Here is a 23,323-nt window from a genome sequence, read left to right as displayed (position 1 = left end):
GGTGCTCTGGTCAGATGAAACCAAAATGGAACTTTTAGGCAACAATGCAAAACGTTATGTTTGGCGTAAAAGGGGGCCGAATACTTTCGCAAGGCACTGTATTTCCGGATGTTGACAGGGATAGGAGTAGATACAACCAGTTATACCCCATTCCATGCCCAATCAGTCATCAAACTGACATCTGAAACACCTTACTGTTTACTTTGAAATGATTTGGTTTGATGCACATGTTATGTAAATTCATATTGCACAACACTTGGGTCACCCAGCAGAGCACATCATCGGTGAACACTGTCAACAAGGACCTACCCGTAAGACTGCCTGTTGCTTAGGATGTAGTGTAGCAGATACCAATGTGCCAAGTCCAGCTAAAAACACGCTGATTTGACTCAACACCTAACAGAGTTATATACATTACATACTACCTACATGGGCCCTCTGCAATAACCATCATGCTGAAGGGGACACGGATGTCCGAGGCTAAAATCTACTACTTATTACTTCACAAACTAATCCACATAGTACAAATATCGGGCACAAACAATGACTACCATAAACCAGTGCATCTCCCACCTTCCCCCAGACTGTAGCGGATGCGGATGTCCCAGGCCAGCAGAGCCTCCTTTCCGTCGAAGCCCAGCATGACAACCTGGCCCAGGCAGATGATGACCAGCGTGTAGCCCACCCCCTCATAGGAGAGACCTATCTCCAGACCACAGATGTCCTCCAAGGTGACACTGACCCTCTCCCGGTGGCCCTGGGCTTTATCCGACTTGTCTTTGTAGACCAGAAGTACCAAGCAGTCTGGGAAAATTGGGAGAGAAATGAGAACATAAGGAAAAACTTCATTTTCACAAAATTATGAGCTATAAAATTGATGATCTATAACATTTGTATCCTACAACATAAAGGGTCAGTTTCCTGGACAGACTAATTTTATTCTTGGACTAAAAAGTGTGTTCAAAGGAAATATCCTTTGTACGTGCTTTTTAGTCCAGGGCTATGCTTAATCTGTGTCCAGGAACCTGACCCACAATGTTTAGTCTTAAAGCAGTCTTAGTTGTTAAGTTAATTACAGCCAGGAAACATCGTTATGCATTGAGTTATGATTGTATTGAGAAGCCTTCCAGTGAATAGGGTGGAGTGAGAATCAATTTGAGCTTTTTATTGTATTGTAATGTGCTGTATTGTACTGCATTGTATTATATTTTATGTTATTGTGATATATTGTACTGCATTGTATTGTATTGTACTGTACTGTATTGTATTGTATTCAAATATATTGTATTGTATTGTACTGTAATGTATTATATTAAACTGCATTGTGTTGTTTTGTACTATGTTATAATAAATTGTAGTGTCATTGATTGTACTGTTTTGTATGGTTGTAACGGCGTTCGTCTGTTGTAAGAAGAGAGTCGGACCGAAATGCAGCGTGTAGGTTACTCATGACTTTAATGAAAGAATCGCGGTACATGAAATGACTGAAATTAAATACAAAAACAACAGAACGTGAAACTAATTACAGCCTATTTTTTTATAAAAATAATTAATTATCTTCAATACCATTCATTCTTTACAACTCATAATTTACATACATACACAAAAAATGGTATTTTAAATAAACTAATTAAACTAAAACATAAACCCCAAACAAAACCTCAGGGGAGCATCTTCCCTCCCCGTTACCCTACAAAATACCTCTCCCTATCTCCCCGTCCCTAATATATCCTCTTACAAATCTAAATGACACCCAGCCCTAAACCCCCCTTCCACCTCTCCCGAGCAGCATGCTGCCCCCACTTCCTCTCCTCCCTCTTCATCCTCCCCCTCAAATCTCCTTCCACCCTCCTCACTATCCCTTCCACCCCCCAATCTCTCCCTGTCTTCACCATGTTCTGCCTTGCTTCCCACAGCCCCCGTTTAAAGAGACTCATGAGAAGCCAGAGCAGAAACCTGTCCCTATCCATCCCTCTCGCTCTCCCCTACACCCCTCTCTAACCTGGCCCATGTCAATACAAAATCCCCCTTTACCAAACCTAACAACACCCGTGCCCTAGCCCATACTACTCCGGCAAAGGCACAGTCCCAAAAGACATGGCGCACAGTCTCCTCCCTGCCACAAGAGGATCTTAGACAGGTGGGGGATTGCACCAAATTATACCGGTACAAGATGGAACGTACCGGCAAACACTTATGAAGGCTCAACCAATTCAGGTCCTTGAGCCAGTTATCCAGACCCCGCGCCTGCACTCCCTCCCAGACCACTTCCGAGATGCCCACTACAGGCGCCGGACTCCCTGCCTTTCTGACCTCCTCGTACAGGTGCCTGTGATCTAAACCTACTCGGGCAACTTCAACCTCAGGGTGCGCACGCAGCCACTTGGCCGCATGACCAAAGTGCCACGGCAGCTGTTCCGCCCGAGGACCCGTGTTAGACCACACCATTATGCTTCTCGCCTGATACGAGAAAAACACATTTACATTACATTTAAGTCATTTAGCAGACGCTCTTATCCAGAGCGACTTACAAATTGGTGCATTCACCTTATGACATCCAGTAGAACAGTCACTTTACAATAGTGCATCTAAATCTTAAAGGGGGGGGGTGAGAAGGATTACTTATCCTATCCTAGGTATTCCTTAAAGAGGTGGGGTTTCAGGTGTCTCCGGAAGGTGGTGATTGACTCCGCTGTCCTGGCGTCGTGAGGGATTGCGGGATTGAGGGATTGCGTCGTGAGGGATTGCTCCATATCTACCGGTGAGAACACCATCCGTAATCCCGACATCCCCCCCTCTTCCTCCATCACACCATCCCAGGATGCAGGAATAGTGTTTGGCTCCGGGGTGCCCTGCACCCTGGGTCTACCCCCACAATCCTCTCCCTCCCCAGTGTTGCAGCTGGTTTGGAAAAAAATTGGGGAGGCTGAGTCTCCAAACAAAAAACTCCCCACCTCCTCTTGTACCCAGTCCTGAGTCTTGTTATGTGTGTCCCCACCCAACAGAAGTTGAGGGCCTGGGGAAACCAGCAGCAACCCAGAGGTTTCTCCCACCCCCATCACTCTCTTGGCCATCCCTTCCCCCTCACTGTCGGCCAATCGCCCCCTCCTCTTCATACTCTTCTTTGGTGATGGCGGCAGTGGAGAGATACCACCCTCCCCCCCGCCAGCTCCTCCACCATACCCCTCATCTCTTCCACCAGGGCACTTTCCCCCCAGTCCACTTTCTCTTCCACCGTCTCCTTCTCCACCACTCCTCCCTCGCTTTCTTCTCTCTCATGCTCCTCCACTCGGTTGCCTTCTTCCGCCGCTTTTCCTGGTTCTCCTACTCCCGTGCCTTCCGTTTCCTTCTCTCTTCCATCCGCCGCTTCTGGCTCCTCCTCCTTCCTTGTGGCCTTCCCCTCTGGACCTGAACTCTGGTCATGAGGCGTGCTTCCTTCCCCTCCTCTTCTTCCCCCATCACCCGCTCCTGCTCCCCCCCAGCCGCAGACGCATATGACCTCTGACGGGCCGGGCACCCCCTACACAGGTGTGCTGACGAGCCACACCCATGGCACGTCTTAGGCTTGTCACAATCCCTCGCCTCGTGATCCTCAGATGCACAAAATCTGCATTTTCTTGCACTGCATGAGGCGAATATGTAACCGTAGGCCATACAGCGCCTGCAAAATGTGGGCTGACGTGCATAAAACAACGTCCCCCTGTCAGCCCCTAGGGAGAACATAGCAGGAGGATGGAGGTAGCCACCATGTCCCCTTGGGTCCTCTCTGAGGAGGGCCTGGAAGCCTCTCCTCCCATTCCAAAACCCAAGGGAGTCTTTGAGGTGCCTTGCTGAGGAGACGTTATCCATGTATCTCCCCAGAAAAGCCCTCACCTCTTCGTCCTTAACATAAGGGTTGTAAATGTTGACAGTTACAACCCTAAAGTTATTCTTCACCAGGCTTGTTATTTCGTAGTGGCACATCGGCCTCTCACCTCCCACTGCTCTTGCCCTTCTCAGGATATCATCGTGCTTTTCCTCTGTATATAGCGCCACGTCGTATGCTCCCTCCAACGAGTTGCCTTGGAAACAAAACACGTCCTTCACCGTCAGCTTTAGAATCCCCATCAATATTATCCTTCCAAACGATTCCCGTCCTAAAGGCTCCATCTCCTTTTCCTTCCAAGCAAACCGAATCGTGTTGGCCAGCCCAATCCCAGGGACCGACCGTGTAGATGTATTTAGCACCATCTCCGCAAGGAGAATGGCGCTCGTTCTCTTCTCTTCCAAAACAAGTGAAAAGAAAAAACCAAGTGACCGCGCCTATCTGGTGAAACTACACAGAGACAGGTATAATCACCCACCAAATACAAAGCGAACTCAGGCTGCCTAAATACGGTTCACAATCAGAGACAACGATAAGCACCTGACTCTAATTGAGAATCGCCTCAGGCAGCCAAGCCTATACCACACCCCTAATCAGCCGCGATCCCAAATAATGCAAACCCCAATACGAAACACAACATATAAACCCATGTCACACCCTGGCCTACCCAAACATATAACAAAAACACAAAATACAATGACCAAGGCGTGACAATGGTATTGTACTGTATTATATTGTATTGTGATTTATTGTAATGTATTATTTTATTGTATTGTATTATGTTATATTTTATTATATTGTAATGTACTGTAATGTATTCTATTGTACTTTATTAAATAGTATTATATTGTATTGTAATTTATTGTAATGTAATGTATTGTATTGTACTGTATTATATAGAATTATATTTTATTGTAATGTATTGTATTATGTTATTGTATTGTAATGTATTGTATTATGTTATGTTATTGTATTGCATTATGTTGTATTGTATTGTAATGTATTGTAATGTACTGTATTGTATTGTCAGTTCTGAGGTGGGAGGATGAAATAAGGGAAGAAGAAAGACCATTAGAAAATGTGAGTTATATTCTCGACTTCAGTACATCCTTACTGTCTAGGGAAGAATACGAGTTAAATAAATGGACCATATTGTCTGGCCTGCTTCGAAAATGTCAAAAGGACTCTGACTTCCAATATTATCCTGAATGGCTACACTCAACACAATGATAAGTCAATCAGCGACTTTTGCACTTTGAGTAAACCTGTTGACAGCACCTGACACTTGTAAGACATGGCCAGAAACCATAATATGCCAGGCCTACTGTAAGTACCAGTACCTCTTGACATAGTATGAAAGGCAGGGGCAATGGTTATCTTGGGTGCTTGGCTTTACTGTGACCGTACAGGCATTTGGTGAAAACAGACAGTAGTTGGTCCACAGAAGTTGGTCCACAGAAGTTGGTCCACAGTAGTTGGCCAGTGCTCCTCGCTACTGACAACACATGATATCCCACAATAACATTGTGAGTGCATTTACTGTTAGATCTGAACCACAGAAGGTTGGTGGCACCTTAATTGGGGAGGATGGACTCGTAGTAATGGTTGGAGCGAAATGGGTGGAATGGTATCAAATACATCAAACACATGGTTTCCTTGTGTTTGATGCCATTCCATTTGCTCCATTAAAGCCATTATAATGAGCCGTCCTCCCCTCAGCAGCCTCCACTAATCTGAACATGTGTAATCAGTAGACACAATAACTAGCCTATAGCACAGTAAAAGTAAGCACTTCCAATCAGAAGACCATAGTTTAAATTCTTAATAACTACAGACACATTTGACATACAACTTCATTTCCTACACTGTAATTACAGCGTAATGGCCGGATATTAAACCAGTTATAAACACACATACAGCAGCAGTCTCTTAAAATGTAGCCCAGCATCAGAACACATTAACTTTAATACGGGGCCAGCCAAAGTTTGAAGGAGCAACCCGAAACTATCAGCACAGCAGCCTATGCATGGGAAAATATTGAATTCCATGGCATGCAGTAATGCAACTTTGTTGCTTTTTTGGGGATGTTTAGTAGGCTAAATGACAAGTAGAACGTTATTTATCGATTTACTACGGTAGTAAATAGACCACAACCAGTAAACTTTTGAATTGAATTGTAGGCCTATTAAATGACAGTATAATATACATTTAACAGAGAAAAACAAAGTAAAGTTATGCGCTGATGTTTTTATAACAACGTTACGCGCCATCGAATACAGAACAGTGAGAGACGTACCTGCTACCGGCGATGGCTTGCGGAGTGCGACCCACCTATCCTTCCACTGAAAGAGACAACCGTACGAAACAGACGTAACCGTAAATATAGTGTATAACTTTGATGCACATTCATATTCACTGAATTAATTTGTTTTGTAAACACCTTTTTTCCATCTCTGAATTTGACATATCCCTCCACGACAACTGAATCCGTCATCTTCAGTCATGGTTCCAAAACAAACAGCTGCGGTGTCGCTGTCCGGTGCCCGAATGAGAGGTCATTTTCAAAATAGCTTTAGCCTACTGCTGAGGGCCCCCCCCCCCTCTTGTACACGCGCTTCGTGCACGCCCATCCGACACCAACGCAAACACACAGAACCGCACCCACCCAAACTTACAGAATTTTCCAGGTGATTTTTCAACAGGTGATATTAATCAAAGTATATTAAAGAAATCCTACTTGCAATTGACTAAATAAGTTGAAGGTTATGATTTGGGGATGGCTCACTAACAAGAAATAAATAATGAATTGTTACACACACATTTAACAATATTTACAATGTTTATTCAGTCACAAAATAATATTTATTTCACAGTTATGCAAAAATCACTATTCTTCCACAATAGGACACAAGCTGTAAGGTCCATACAATAAGGCTGATGTCCATTCATTTAGACTTGGGCTTGCGCTTGATAATTGTGTTGATCCAGTTGACGTAGCTAACAACTTTGGTGTAGACACCAGGCTTCCCAGTCTTTCCACAGCCATCACCCCAGCTGATGACTCCATACAGGAAGCTGACGTCATCCTTCACACAGGCCAGGGGGCCTCCTGAGTCACCCTGGGGGAACAAGCAGAAACACAAACACAAACAAACCGGCACGCACGCACACACACACACACACACACACACACACACACACACACACACACACACACACACACACACACACACACACACACACACACACACACACACACACACACACACACACACACACACACACACACACACACACACACACACACACACACACACTGAGTCATCCCCTTGAAACCTTATATTACACAAACCAAGTGCACTCCTACCTACATTCAATATTTGTGTCATTCCAACACAACATATAAACAAGGTGGGAAGTTGACCATAACCTTTCATTAAAGAGAAAGCAGCTGAAAGCCATGCAATTTATACAGCAGCCTCCTCCATATGCATGTTCTGTGAACGCAACCCACTATACTCAAACCGAAACAGTCCAGAGGCTCCTCTATATATTATACTGTATCACTCATTACACATCCTTATCACATGGCTGACTGTACAATGTACAAGAAAACATTTATGCTCTTCTATTCTAAACAAATTTTGATCCAGAAAAGGAGCCCTAGGTCTATGCACTCTTACCTGGCAGGCATCCACACATCGGTCAGTCCCGGCACAGACCATATTGGATGTCACATGGTTGCCGTAGACTTCAGGCTGGATACACCTCTCAAACGGGAAGATCCTCACCCCGGCCTCCTGCAGGTTGCTGTATTTATTTGCCTCTTTGGACAAATAAGGCAAATAAATCCATAATGGCTTGGATAGAGTTATACACTGTAAGCAATAGGTCACATGATAACAATTACAGTCATGTAAAGACATGAATAGGACACATGGACCTATATGGAAGCGCATGTGATTGGATAGACGTATACACTGTAAGCATTAGGTCACATGAAAACAAGTCCATCAGTGAGACATTAATGTGAAGACATGAATAGGGCACATGGACCTATATGGAAGAACATGTGATTGGACATGGTGCATTGACGTCTATTTGAGATGTTACATTGTTGTGATATGAAGACATTCAAGACCATAATGACATATCTGACCAGTACAGTGAAGGACACGCAATACACCAGATGACTGTTTTTGAAACAACACTTACTCTCATGCATGTGGCCCCAGCCAGTGATCTGACAACAGTAGTAGTCTGGGAAGGTCATGGCTTTATCTGGCAGGCAGATAGGCTGTATAAATTGAGTCCTTCTCACACAGTGGCCATCTTGTTTTTTCAGTTTCACCAGAACTGTTGGAATAGAAACATTCTTATCATAAGACAGGAAAAGGTGAAGAAGAGTTTTATTTATTTAATCTTTATTTAGCCTTGGCGTGTACATTAAGAACCCCTGTTCATGTCTTACGATTACGACCTGGAGTGGGGAAGTCATTCAAATAAGTTATAGAACGCTGTATGTAGGATGTAGTGTAGTCGTTATTCAAAATCTTGAATCATGAAAACACAGAACGATTGCTCTAATATTAAATAATGTCTGTTTTGCTTTCAGAAAATAGCTCTTGTAAAATTGGGAAAGATCAGAAAAGAGAGAAAAAAGTGAGGGAGTACTTTTTGAATGGACACAGATGCTCAGACACTGTCATACCCAAATGTATGTGTATGTATGTGTATGTCTGTTTGTGTCTTCACATTGGAGACAGCTGTTCCAAGATGCACAGCTGCGAGCACAGAGCGTGCGCTGCCGACACGTAGACTGGGGTGTGTGAGAGTGTGTGTGTGTTTCTTTGTGTGTGGGGGAGTGTTGTAGTCTAGGAAGACGTGTGTGAGTCAGTGTTAGAGCATGTGCAATAATGTAAACTTTGTGTGAGTGTGTGTGTGTGTGTGTGTGTGTGTGTGTGTGTGTGTGTGTGTGTGTGTGTGTGTGTGTGTGTGTGTGTGTGTGTGTGTGTGTGTGTGTGTGTGTGTGTGTGTGTGTGTGTGTGTGTGTGTGTGTGTGTGTGTGTGTGTGTGTGTGTGTGTGTGTGTGTGTGAGTGTGTGTGTGTGTGTATGCAAATAATCAGTGAGAGTGAAAAGGAGCGTGACATAGTATATTTACCAATGTCATGGAGAGTTGGATTGAAGACAGAGAAACGGCCTGGAAAGATGTACTTCTCCACTCCAAAGGTTTTGGTGTCCGAAGTTGTAACGTTGAAGTTATGCTGACCCAGAATCACACGGATCTTCGACACAAGGGGACTGAGGACAGAGACACATCCTTCTCATCATTCTCTGTCGCTAGTAGTGGACCATTATGTCGCATGAATTCACTTGAATACAATTACATTTCATTTGTATGATATCAACAACTTAAGTCCTGGGGCAGTCTGTATCAAGTGTCTCAGAGTAGCTGTTTTACTCAAACTCAATATTTGTGTCTAATTATACTGTAGTTTGTGTTCATAAAATAGCAATGTTACGGTCAAAGTCATGAGCGTCTGTGAGCAAATGTTAGGTTGAAGGTTGAATGGGAAAGGTAGCACCCTAAACCTCGTACTCTCTGCTGCCTTACGTACCAGTGCAACCATTGCAAGCAAACACCTATAGAAATATTGAAATGATCAGACAATCTTTATTTCTTACTAAACTTAACATTTATTTGTTATTGTACATGGTCCCTCAAGAAATGCAGCATGGTAGAAACAGGTGACAAAATAAGAAGCACCCTAAGAGTACACTCTTACAACAAAAGGTTCTACCTAGAACCTATTATTATTATATTATTATTATTAAAAGGGTTCCAATTCTGTCAAAGGAGAAGCCTTTGACGAACCCTTTTTGGTTCCAGGTAGAACCCTTTTGGTTCCAGATAGAACCCTTTTCGGTTCCATTTTAGAACCCGTTCCACAGAGAACTGACTCATAGTGGCATAAAATCCAAATAGGTGATGACATAATCAACACAAATGGATGCTCCAAGTAGTAGTGTAGTGTCTATATCCTCTAATTCTACAGTACCTGCGAAAGAAGCAGTGTGCGGCAGAGACCACCCAGCAGGACGAGACCAGGGTGCCCGCACAGAAGCTGTCATCTCCTATGTAGAGGGCTGCCATCCAGGGATGGGTACCGGGCAGGGCAGAGCTGCCACCCAGGATGCGACCCTTGGCCACTGATATCCTCTTCTTATGCCTCTTTCCGCACACAGGCTTCTTGGCTGGCTTGGCGTCATTGGTTTGGTTGGTGTCAGGGAGGCCGTTAGGTGGCGGTGGCGGCCGTGGCACCTGTACCACTCTCCGAGAAGAAGCTGTGTGAGGGAACAGGGAAGCAGACTTAAAGTAACTGTCCAGGGAAAACGGCACTTTTAAAGTTCATATTCTGTTAACTCATACCCAAATAACATTGTTGACTCGTCCTATACTCGTATGTGGCCAAAGGATAATTTTAAGAAAAAACACTCCCCACCTCAAACAGACTGTTTCACAAACACTTCCGATTTCCTCATAGAGAATGATGTTTTTTTAACCTTTATTTAACTAGGCAAGTCAGTTAAGAACAAACTCTTATTTACAATGATGGCCTAGGAACAGTGGGTTAAGGGCCTTGTTTAGGGGCAGAATGAGAGATTTTTTGCTTGTCAGCTCAGGGATTCAAAATAGCAACCATTTGGTTACTGGCCCAACACTCTTACCACTAGGCTACCTGGCGCTCCAGATGTGATAGCCCTGAGGAGGATGAGCTGGCCAATCAGCGGTCTAGAGGAGGATGAGCTGGCCAATCAGTGGTCATTCATATTTTAACTCAAGATTTTTTATGCAAACTTTTTGAAAAACATGACTCCACTTTGACATTATGGGGTATTGTGTGTAGGCCAATGACCCCCAAAAAATTAAAATCAAATCTATTTTAAATTCAGGCTGTAACAACAACATTTTGAAAAAGTCAAGGGGTGTGAATTCTCTCTGAAGGAACTGTAGGTCATATTTCATACAAATCTGGAGTGACCAAGTTCACATATAAATTCTCATTAAAGCAAGTCTAAGAAGCGGTAGACGTGTCCCATTTCAATGCTTTTAGTTCTTAAGTTTCATTTTTCCATCTTTTACCTTAATTTGTGTACACCAGCTTCAAAGAGCTGAAAATACAATATGTTTGGTTATGGAAAATAGATTTCACAGCGATTTAGATGGTACAATGATTCTCTACACTATACTTGCTTAATTTGTCACATAAACTGAAATTAGGCGAACTATTAGAATTTTGGCAACCAGGAAATGGGGGAGCGATTTCTGCATATTACATATTTAAGTTTAGAAGGGTTTCATTTCAAATCAGTTCACATCCACTGTGAAGAGCACTGATTTCATTGTCAACATGTGATAGGGTAATACTAGTCATAAACTGGTAATACTAAACTACTACTAGTAGTAGTCTTCTATTACTACTACTACTAGTGCTGCTGCTACTACTAGAGTTGCTACTACTACTACTACTACTACTACTACAAATACTACTACTAACACTACTACTGCTGCTACTAGGCTTAAAATTACTACCTACCAGAATACAGTTAATCGCTACATACAAGGCTTCTAAGTATACCTCTTCTTATCATTTTGGACTTTACCAGTTGCTCATTTCCCCCTGAAAAGACAACCAACAAATATAGCTGTTTTATAGTAAGTATTGAAAAGAATCCCAATAACACATTGCCAGAAATTCAGATTAGCATACCATTTGTCACCCAACATTTGCCATTCAATGCCGTGGTGGAATAGCAGTTGGCCCAACATTTTTTTTGTTGCTTTCTGTGCATACCCACGACATCATGACATCGATATAACAGAGCCAAGTTGGCCGAGTTACTGCAGAAGCATTTGGCACTTTGAGTGATACTCAATTTCCTTTTCTCAATTAACACATTTTTCTTAGCTATTCTGACTAACTTTCTATATAAACATTAGGCTACCTGTGTCAAGACAGCATTCTCTTTTGAGTGGTACAGGAAAGTTAAGTGTAGTATAATTCCAAGAATCTTCTTTTTATCACTAATAGGGCCATTTGTTTATTAAAAAGTGCTGAGCTTTGAATTGTACGTAGGGCGAGGTGTCATGGGTTATGTCACTGTTCTGTGAAAGCAGAGAATAACATTTTGGGGGGAATATAAAAACAGAGATGGTTCTATTCCACTTAAATGAGATGCAGCTTTTGGTGATATTCAGAAAGCTGTCCAACTCTTCATTACTCATTATAATACAGTAGGGGAAAGTGAGGTAAATTGAGCTATTTTTTACATTCAGCATCATTTCCTCAAGGGAAATATTGTATTAATTCTAACAAAGATACTTACATATATTTCAGGATGTTGTGTATCCCTGGAAATGATCAGAATTTATGTAAACATTACAGTTTTGAAAACAGCTTTTCCAAAAAATGTAGTCTCTTGGCACAACTTATGGGGTAAATTAAGCTGCGGGACAGGGTAAGTTAAGCCGCCTACACAATTCTGTACTGAATGAAATATTACCACAACCTTTTTAAAACCATGTCTATCTTTAATTCCCAAACACAATTCAACACAATCACAATCGCTTGTTTGTCTTTAGAGTGAATAACAAACACTTTGCACTTTTTATACACTTTTAACATAGGCCAGGCCCTGTTATTACCTCATATCCCAGCGATAATGCCTTGCATTACTCCTGGGAAGAAAACATTTCAATTTGTCTCAACTTGCCATTGGCTCAACAATTTGCTCAACTTACTTGATGGCCATTGGCTCAATATACCCCAAGGCAAATGTTTTGGCTATATTAGCTCACACAGCTACAAGGATACACTTTAATGCTAGGTTTAGGACCTCATATTGAAGCTTTTAGAGATCCCAACTGATATATAGAACAAGTTAGTATTATCTACAAAAATTATCTAGATACTTTGGTTTGGATACAGGTATCATAAAACACAATTAAATTAATTTGACTTAGTTAAAATCTTTTTCTTTTTACCTAACTTACCACTTTTTCCATGTGGTTTCTTCCGCCTGAAATGATGACCTCTTCCTAAACATTTGGTCAAATTATACGTGTATGGTTTCCTAGAAACAAGGATGTCTCAACTTGACTCAATTGACCCCACTCTCCCCTAAATGTTTTAAGGGAGTACAAATTGAAGACTGACAAATGCATATTTCACCCGCGATCTAGGATAAAGCCCCTCATGAATCAGAGAGACTCTCTGAGCTCTATTATTTGTATCACGTTCATTTAACCCAACTTTATTTTCTAAAGTAAACTTCATCCACAAAGGTATAATTAATCAATCCTTTAAATGGAGTCATCTAACAAGGTTATTCATAATGAGATGACAAGGGCATTTCTCAAAATGACCAGATGACTACAGTGGCAAATATACATGACAATCAATCTCACTCAATGAATTACATAGATTTTGAAAACCTCAAATTTGGCACCCCTTGGGAGCATGTTCCCACTTCCACCCACTTTTATCTAAAGCATCAACCAGCCCTGTTACACTCGACGCATAACTTTTGCCAAGCGTGACAACACTCCCATTAATTTCAATGAAACCTGTGTGTGCTGCTCCGCGAGTGGCTTGCTCGGCTCAGCTTAAAATAATGCTCTGGTTCTATCTTCAAGATTTCGACACACGGCTCACGCCTGAGAACACTTGCTAAAGTGGCTTGTGCTCTTTTCACTCTGGGAAACATTAAGCTTCCAGTGCAGCAGCTAAAAAAACACTGCTTTCGTGACGCCCCAGTACAGTTACTCACATGAACGCATGACACAAGACGGAACGTCACAGTTCTCCCAGGAGATGGCTCTGTCATTGAGGGTGTAGCACCACGGCATCTTGTCCCCGTCTGGGTTTCTGGACAGTGGACATGTTATGCTGGTGTTATGACACACTTTACAGGACCCAGGCCTGGACCCCAAAAGAGCAAGCATAAGCACAGTGCCAAGGAAAAATCCCAAGAAGAAAGAAACCTCAAGAGCAGTGGTTTTCAAAGTCGGGGTTGCGACAAAACTGTTCTCGTCGTTCTCGCAGGGGTTTTCTCAAAACATTTTTTTTTAGAAACATAACATTCAGAGTACAGATTATTGTATGGGACAATATACAAATGTTTTTGAGAAAGACAATTTGAAAAATAAAATGTTATCGAGGAAATATATTTATCCGTTTGTTTTCATTTTGATAAGTATACTGATTTTAAAGGTTACGACATTATATTTTGGGTGGGGTCGCCAGAAAATGGTCCCTGCTGAAAAAGTTTGAATAGCACTGAAAAACAAGAAGAACCAGAGTCAGAGGGGGAAGCCCCTCCTCTGGCAGTAGCTGGTAGAATAACCATATCACCATCAAAACCAGACAGACAGACAGACAGACAGACAGACAGACAGACAGACAGACAGACAGACAGACAGACAGACAGACAGACAGACAGACAGACAGACAGACAGACAGACAGACAGACAGACAGACAGACAGACAGACAGACAGACAGACAGACAGGGGGGAGTAGAATGATAGTGCTGTGATAGCGGTGGCATGAAGCATAGACAGGCTTACACTTCTGTTCTGGCTTGCCAGATTGGTTCTCGATAAAGGCTTAAAGAAATAAAGACAACATAATGCCGCACACACCTGCAGTAGGAGTGTTCCCCCAAGCCCCTGAGGGTGGCGCCCTCCACAGTGCCCATGTGGAGTTCATCATGCAACAGGTCGGAGTTCCACGGCAGACAGAGGGCACCAGAGACGGTGGTGTTCACCACGCCACGGTAGTCTGTGCCCTTGTTGTCATAGCACTCTGCCTCAGGAGCTGAACAACAAGAGATGTGAGGGATAAGAAAATAAATATATCACAGTTTCCTGTGTTTATGTGTTTGTTTATGAGAGCGTGTGCGTGACTGTCGGTTTGCTTTATTTTGGAATATCTAAATGTTTATGGTCTACATGTAACCACATAGTAAGATAAACATCATAAAGTCTACTCTCTATCTCAGTGAATGACCTCTGGCTCAGACTAGTAATTCTAAGCTAAAGATATGCTATGCTAAACTAGGCTAACCTAGCAATGTAAATGTAACTGTGTTAGCATGTAGCGGTTGGACTAACCGATGCTACAGTAGGGTCCACTGTAGCCAGGCCTGCAGGCACACACCTCCTCCCTGGTGGCTGTGATGAGACGGCACGTGCCATCGTTCTCACAGGGGTTCTCACTGCAGACTGAAGACAGTTACACACTACATCAGGTATATTACATTATGACAAACCACAGCACTGGGATCAGTTCCAACCACCCTTTTTCCTGTCTCCCACCATTGCATGATAAACACAGTAGCTGGTCTTACATCAGTGCTTTAAGGGTGTTAAGTTGGACCAAAACCAACGTGAGACAGTAGACTACCTACACTAGAGTGCTTATGGTTCAGGGTTGTAAACGTATAGTGGGAGAAATGCATTCACTAACACAGACAACTGTGTAGTTGACAGATTTGACATGTAGTTCTGGCAAGGTGGGGGCAGGACAAGGCAAGTCCTTCTGTACAAAACTAGACGAAGGGGAAGTTCTGTTAGTAAATGGTAGCGCAAATCCCATTTGTTTGCATAACCTTATAAAAATCCTTCCTACCATGACAAAACAGGTTCCGGTCAAACGGGCTCTCCAAAATGCCTTTCTCTTTTGTAAGTCCCATAAAACATCCCCCATTGAGATGAAAGACCCCTCAGCGAGATTCGGGCGTGTCCCACACTCCCCTCCTGAGTCACGTTGAGTCATGTAATCTGTCTTTTCATCTACAGCAAGGTTACACTTGTAACCATGGAGAGTAGAATCAAAGAGACAGCCAACCCTGCTTTTGGTATCTCTATAGCAGGGATGGGCAACAGGCGGCCCCCTTTTTGTAGGCCCGTGGAACAATTGTCAGGGTCTCTTCCTTTTACTGTTTAGCGTTAGAATAATAGAATGCAATAAGGTGCAATTTCATCCGCAGTCACTAAATTAGCCCATAAATGAGCAGTACTGACATATGAGGCCATTTAGGATAGCCCAATTATGTCACTTTGTGATTAGCTCGTGGAATATTGCATACAGTCACCTCATTGTGTTGTAGAGCAATTCCCCCTCGATTAATCAGGACTATAATCAAGTCATTATATTTATTATAGTAATATAAGGTATTGAGATGGATGGTCACAGACATTGTGGGGTTAGTGGTTAGGCACTTTTTTTGTGCACACAGTGTGTGTGTGTGTGTGTGTGTGTGTGTGTGTGTGTGTGTGTGTGTGTGTGTGTGTGTGTGTGTGTGTGTGTGTGTGTGTGTGTGTGTGTGTGTGTGTGTGTGTGTGTGTGTGTGTGTGTGTGTGTGTGTGTGTGTGTGTGTGTGTGTGTGTGTGTGTTTATGCGTGTGTGATTGTGTCACTGGGAAACCCCTTTGAGTGTACAAGAGTAAGGTATCTCTTTGAGTAATGGAAACGTGTGGCAATGATGTGCTGTGTGTATGTGGTTGAAGTGGTTGTTTGTGTCTCCAAAACACTGGATACTAGAGTGACTAACAATAAGTTGCGGTTGCTGACACTGAACTCATCAAGGTCTGGAGCAAGGCTACAGCAAGGCTACACTTGTAACCATGGAGAGTAGAATCAAAGAGACGGCCAACAGCTGTGCCATCAGAGTCCCTGGGTTCCGCCCAGGCTCTGTCGTAACCGGCCGTGACTGGGAGGTCCGTGGGGCGACGCACAATTGGCCTAGCATTGTCCGGGTTAGGGAGGGCTTGGTCGGTAGGGATGTCCTTGTCTCATCGCGCACCAGCGACTCCTGTGGCGGGCCGGACGCAGTGCGCGCTAACCAATGTTGCCAGGTGCACGGTGTTTCCTCCGACACATTGGTGCGGCTGGCTTCCGGGTTGGATGCGCGCTGTGTTAAGAAGCAGTATGACTGGTTGGGTTGTGTATCGGAGGACGCATGACTTTCAACCTTCGTCTCTTCCGAGCCCGTACGGGAGTTGTAGCGATGAGACAAGATACTACAACAATTGGATACCACGAAATTGGGGAGAAAAAGGGGTAAAATTGCTTTTGGTATCTCTAGAGTAGGACCACAAACCAATTGTCTGGGTCTCAACTTACTGTTGAGAGTTTGAATAGTAGAATTACAGAAGGTACAATTTCAAAATGTGATTGTGCATCAGCAGTCACTCAATTAACCCATGTCAGCTAAATTGTTTTAGATTGGTAAGTTAGTCTAACAGGCAGCTATCTAAACTTGTAGTAAGCATGGTCGAACTGGGTGGCGCAGTGGGCCCCATCCCGGTCGAACTGCCGACCTGGATGGGGCACATTGATCATCAGTTATCAAAACCACAAACATTTCCCTCCCCCCCATGGCAAAATGTGGAGAAATGCTGGAAATGAGCTTTAAAACTTTACATTTTTCTATCCGCCCCATGGCAGAAAAAGTGGTACTGCATCAAATGAGTTATACCATTTCAAAATCTTCTCTCTGCCCCATAGCAAAATGTGTAGAATTGCAGCAAACTTGCTTTAAAACGGCAACATTTTCTCTACGCCCCATGGCAAAATATACAGAATTGCAGGAAATGTACTTTAAAACTACATATCTTTATCTTCACTGTCATGAGGGGTGCAGATAAAATGTTTTGCTCACAAGGTGGAGGGTGGTACGCAGACCCACAAGCCACTGCGGCCCCTCATGATGAGTTCCATTTATTTGTGTCCCCCACCCCTATCAAAGCTGCCCATCCCTGCTCTATGGGAACAAATGTGATGTGATTTGTTGTTTTGTCTGGGAGGTTCAGAGGGTTTCTCAAGGCCTGCTAGCCTCGCCCAAACCGCCCCCAACCATTAAGGCATTGACAAAACAGTGTGATGCTTGGCAACACAGCCGAGACTAAAGCCTGATCATCTGAGAGGTGTGGGAGATTGAGGAATGTCGGAATGGGAAGTATTGAAACGGAGATTTACTAGAGAAGCCCTCATACTCCAAAGGTTATAGGGGCCCCTCAAGGGGCCCATTCCCCTGCCAAGAGACAGCACCTCATCAAGTCTAAGGTTCCACTCGCATTTTTAACAAAAGATAACAAGAACAAAAATACATGGCAAGGAGTGGCTAAAGCAACAAAGGTTGAAAGAGAGCATGAACGTTACCGGTATATCGGACTCTCTCACAGGAGATCTCCCCGTCCACACATATGCACCGTTCCACATTACGGTGGTAGATCCTTCCCCAGGATTCTCCGATGTCATAATATCTCAGGTGTATGGTTTCATAGCACTTCCCTGACAAAGGGGAGAACAGAGGGATAAAAGGTAGCTGGGTGAAATGTGAGAGGAGGAGGAAGAGAACAGGTCAATGAGGTGTTAGGGGGCATCGTTTGTGTTTGGCACTGTGAAGAGCAAGATATGGGTCAACGCTCTATTTTTCAAAAGGGTAGACAGTTTCTCTACCACCTCCACACTTCTAAATGTAGAGTAAAACCCAATTGGCAATTGTAACTACTTTGAAACACAAGTCCATATAGAAAGTATGATAGTGAGTGACTCACTCTGATCACAGTGCCTCCCGGTGAAGTTCTCTGGACAGGAGCACTCAAAGGAGCGTCTGTGGGGGACCAGAGTGCAGATGCCGCCATTTTGACAGGGATTCACCTGACACAGGTCTGTGAATCTGCGTGATGAGTGGACGAACACTGACACACATCAAACAAACACACAAGGAACTATATTAGTGAAAACATTAGTAAGAAACAGTATGGTAGTATAGTACACCAGTAACATCAGAATATAGTATGTACCAATTTTGGCGTGATTAGCTTTAAAGCTGTAAGAGAACATTTGGAAAACGCACTAAGATTCAGACGGATTGAAAAATAGTCCATGCTTATGCATACCACTACTATAAATAGCAGGAAATGTGTATATAAGATTTTATAGATACAAACACAGAGACAATAGAGACTTAGTAGACCATGAAGTATTGTCCACAGTTTCTACAGAAATGACCTCTTACCACTGGGTTGAGTGGTCACAGCTGCACAGTATCCCCACAGAAAATCCCGATCAAAGTTGTGCGTCAGAGAACACCTATGATTCAGAAATAAAGACATTCCTGTAAAGCACTCACAGCAGTTTCAACTTAGCCATTGAGATCAAGGAGTCAGATAGCAAATCTACAGCGCATTGACAACTAGCAGTCACCTGGGTAAGAACTGTGAGTATACTAAAATGGACCCTTATTCCTCAGAAACCTGTATGTCTCAGTAAGTAGCACTGTACTTACAGGAGGTGGGTTAGAAACTGATACCATATTTAATAATGACAGTCTTTAATATTTATTGAGGAGAAGGTCCTAATAACGTTGCACTTCTTTAATCCTTTTTTGACAAAAATGATATCCACCCATCCATCCACACCCACTAACTAAAACCTCGTCCATTAGAAAAAACCAATACACCAAACCCAACACATTGGGTTTAAAAAACCTTTGGGAAGAAAAACTAAGGGATAAAGTGACTTCCAGTGGCTGAGGTTCTAAGAGGACACACACACACACGTACATATACACCCTCACACACGCACACATACACCCTCACACACGCACACATACACCCTCACACACGCACACATACACCCTCACACACGCACACATACACCCTCACACACGCACATATACACCCTCACACACGTACATATACACCCTCACACACGCACACATACACCCTCACACACGCACACATACACCCTCACACACGCACACATACACCCTCACACACGCACACATACACCCTCACACACGCACACATACACCCTCACACACGCACATATACACCCTCACACACACACACATACACCCTCACACACATACACATACACCCTCACACCCTCACATATACACCCTCACACACGCACACATACACCCTCACATATACACCCTCACACACGTACATATACACCCTCACACACGCACACATACACCCTCACACACGCACATATACACCCTCACACACGCACACATACACCCTCACATACACCCTCACACACCCTCAAAATCCCTCACAGTTAAAGATGAGCCATCACTTGGCTCTTGCTGTTATTTGAGAACTGAGTGGAAGATGGCAAGAACACCATCCATATTGAATGACATCCTAGTTGTTCATACTTGCAGACGCCTGTAGCCCTGTCATAGCCTGAGTGGATTTACCCTGCAGCCGCAGCACAGTTCCACAGATGATGACCTACATCATAGCACTTCCTGTCCAACAGCTGTGGTTATGAGACACACATCTGTGGTCTCGTTGTTTTCACAATACAAGAGTTTAATCAAAACAAGTAAAGACTGTAATTTGAGACATGACATCATTGATATACACCATTAAACCAGTGGTGAAAAAAGTACCCAATTGTCATACTTGAGTAAAAGTAAAGATACCTTAATGGAAAATAGCTCAAGTAAAAGTCACCCAATAAAATTCTACTTGAGTAAAAGTCTAAAAGTATTTGGTTTAAAATATACTTAAGTATCAAAAGAAAATGTAATTAATAAAATATACTTAAGTATAAAAAGTAAAAGTATAAATCATTTCAAATTCCTTATATTAAGCAAACCAGACGGCACCAATTTCCGGATAGCCAAAGGTACACTCCAACATTCAGACATAATTTACAAACAAAACGTGTGTTTAGTGAGTCCGCCAGGTCAGAGGCAGTAGGGATGAACAGAGATGTTCTCTTGATAAGTATGTGAATTGGACCATTTTCCTGTCCTGCTAAGCATTCAAAGTACTTTTAGGTGTCAGGGAAAATGTAAGGAGTAAAAAGTATAATATTATCTTAAGGCATGTAAGTGAAGTAAAAGTAAAAGTAGTCAAAGATATAAATAGTAAAGTAAAGTACAGATACCCCAAAAAACTACTTAAGTAGTACTTTAAAGTATTTTTACTGAAGTACTTTACACCACTGATTTAAACCATTAACTCAGGTTATTAAACCAGAGTAACCATGTTATAAACATGTTATAGCATATAGCATATTCATTACAGTTTATGGTGAATAAATTAGCAGTGCTGACTAGTGATGACATATTAGGCCATTTTTAAGATAGTTGAATTAGGTCACATAGTGATTAGCTCGTGGAAGATTGCATACAGTCACCTCATTGTGTTGTAGAGCAATTCCCCTTGGATTAATGAGGAATATAATTAAGTCATTATATTTATTATGGTAATATCAGGTATTGAGATGGATGGTCTTTGTGTGTGTTTATGCGTGTGTGTATGCGTGAGTGTCTTTATGCGTGTATGATTGTGTCACCTCACCAGTCAACAAATCTGTCGTTCTGCCCCTGAAAAAGGCAGTTAACCCACTGTTCCTAGGCCGTCATTGAAACTAAGAATTTGTTCTTAACTGACTTGCCTTGTTAAACAAAGGTAAAATAAAATAAACAAAGAATAACTGAGAACCCCCTTTTGAGTGTACAAGAGTGAGGTACCTCTTTAAGTAATGGAAATGTGTGGCAATGTTGTGTTGTGTGTATTTGGTTGAAGTGGTTGTGTCTCCAAAACAGTGGATACTAGAGTGACTAACAATAAGCTGAGATGACTGACACTGGACTCACCAAGGTCTGGATGAACTGATGGTGATACAGTGGTGGTGAATGCTTCCTCCTTGACGGAACGGGAACTTACATTCTTTCCTATCTACTGTAAGAACTGGATCCACAGAAACAGGGTTAGATACATGTGGTTATCATCAGCACAAGTCATCATATGTTATTATACACATATTCTAGTGGTCAATTCTGCATTCTCTGCAAGAAAACAAAAAATATTTTCAACTTGTTTGATTAAGTTTGCAGTACAAGATCAAGTTCGAAGTGAAAATCATATTCAAAGTAAAAACTCTAAAACAAAACCACTTTGTGGCAGAATAGAGGCAATTTAATGTGAATATGCTAATGAACATCCAGGTGTTCTCCCATAGCGTCAGAGGGACAATGCATCCTTTGAGTTTGACAGTGGCTCCAGCCAGGACCCAATTAAGTTATATTACTGTGGAGGCCCAGTAGAAGGGCAGCATACATCTCATAACTTCATCCTTCCCTTAGACAGCCTAATCATTGTTCTGGTATGAAAAGAGATGTGGACCCTTAACATAAAACGGAATATTACTGTATTCCTACTGCATCGACGAATGAGATCATTATCTCTGAGTTCTTGATTGGTAAAATGGTTGGTGGGCTGTATTGTACAATTGTGTAAAGTTATTATTCAAACAAAATATTTAAACATTTCATAAACAAAGAGGCCTACAGGATAGTGAAGATTACGCACAAAGCTGTAATCAATCAAACAGGTGCTTTATGTTGTTAACGTGAATAGGAAATAATTACCTTTATGACTATTTTCGTTCCCATTTCTCGTACGTAACGTTTCATATCCAGGGAGTACCATTCGCTGTTATCAAAGTGAAACAAAGTTAAAGTAATGAATTGTTCGTTTACTTTGTTTCCAAATTACGCACGTAAAAATATGACTCTTCAAACGGTTCACTGGTTGCGCTCTAGCACTGCAATAATTGTAAGAAATAACTGTTTTTAAATTCGCTTACCGTCCGTGCACTGAGGACATACGGTAGGAAAAGTAACACAAAGTATAGCATCATAATATTTTAGCTTGTTTGGTCGCTGACTTAGATAATTCAAAATGTTTTAAAGTACATTTCCTGAAGCAGGTCCGTTAGATAAACGTTGTCACGTCTTATCTGTCAACTCCAGAGAACTCCGTCTGCTTTTGTTCATTGAGAACGTGGGAAATCCTGCAAGAGCGATACTGTCCTCTGTAAACTCAAACTCTATTGAGTAGATCAATTTGGTCATTAGACAGACTTTTCGGTTATGGTCATTAATCTACGCAAAACATCGAACGTTTTCCCACACGACACGCCCACGATGAAACCTGCAATATCTTGAATGAGCGGATCTTCTGATGTAATGGAAAGTAACCTTTTGGCAGATGGGGGCGGGTGACGGTGCGGGATCCCTCTCGATCTGAGCTTGGTCGCCATGCAGCGTCCCAGAGTTGTAAACATTCCAAGTGCGGCGTGCTGTGGCAAGAAAACCCACTGTCCCATAACCAAGCCTCTAATTTTCCAAGGTTGCAATATCTGACATCCCTGCAGATGCTATCGTAAATTACACAATGAGACCTAGTCTTACAGGATTTCTGACAGTTTACAAGACCGCTAAAAAAAAGTGGGTTATAATGTGCAGCTCAAATATGAAATTGTTCACTTTAATGATAACTAACGCTGTTAATAATTTACCAACTGGGCAAACAGACTGAGAAGACCAAACAAACCAAAGATAATTTTGGAATGTGAAAA

At 42.5% G+C, this 23,323-nt stretch overlaps 2 protein-coding genes across 3 annotated transcripts in view; both read right to left on the bottom strand.

Moving 5' to 3' along the window:
- LOC124013613 (protein Dok-7-like) overlaps positions 1 to 6,405 on the bottom strand; it is a 40,197-nt gene extending 33,792 nt beyond the window's left edge. The window contains exons 1-3 of the mRNA XM_046327936.1: positions 6,306 to 6,405; positions 6,162 to 6,207; positions 574 to 804 (exon numbers count right to left, since the gene is read on the bottom strand). Of these exons, the coding sequence (XP_046183892.1) occupies positions 574 to 804; positions 6,162 to 6,207; positions 6,306 to 6,359 (331 nt within the window). The 5' untranslated portion in view covers positions 6,360 to 6,405. The remainder of the gene's footprint in view (positions 1 to 573; positions 805 to 6,161; positions 6,208 to 6,305) is intronic.
- Positions 6,406 to 6,685: 280 nt separating this feature from the next.
- LOC124013564 (hepatocyte growth factor activator) lies at positions 6,686 to 23,039 on the bottom strand. 2 transcript variants are annotated; one of them, XM_046327886.1, is made up of 15 exons: positions 22,550 to 23,039; positions 22,332 to 22,395; positions 21,558 to 21,651; positions 18,954 to 19,027; positions 18,490 to 18,633; positions 18,092 to 18,223; positions 15,041 to 15,151; positions 14,570 to 14,744; positions 13,698 to 13,795; positions 11,507 to 11,548; positions 9,926 to 10,211; positions 9,028 to 9,167; positions 8,081 to 8,221; positions 7,549 to 7,691; positions 6,686 to 6,984 (listed from the first exon to the last, which is right to left on the bottom strand). In XM_046327886.1, exons 1-15 carry the CDS (start codon positions 22,601 to 22,603, stop codon positions 6,811 to 6,813), a joined length of 1,872 nt encoding a protein of 623 aa, XP_046183842.1. In that variant the 5' UTR covers positions 22,604 to 23,039; the 3' UTR covers positions 6,686 to 6,810. The 2 variants fall into 2 exon arrangements, with proteins under 2 accessions (XP_046183842.1, XP_046183843.1); XM_046327887.1 differs by lacking the exon at positions 11,507 to 11,548 and having other exon boundaries at positions 22,550 to 23,037.
- Positions 23,040 to 23,323: the final 284 nt, after the last annotated feature.

Source organism: Oncorhynchus gorbuscha, linkage group LG25, assembly GCF_021184085.1.
Source record: "Oncorhynchus gorbuscha isolate QuinsamMale2020 ecotype Even-year linkage group LG25, OgorEven_v1.0, whole genome shotgun sequence".
In the NCBI taxonomy this organism is placed as follows: Eukaryota; Metazoa; Chordata; class Actinopteri; order Salmoniformes; family Salmonidae; genus Oncorhynchus; species Oncorhynchus gorbuscha.
The sequence above is the reverse complement of the archived record's forward strand: the minus strand, read 5'-3'. Positions and strand labels throughout refer to the sequence as shown.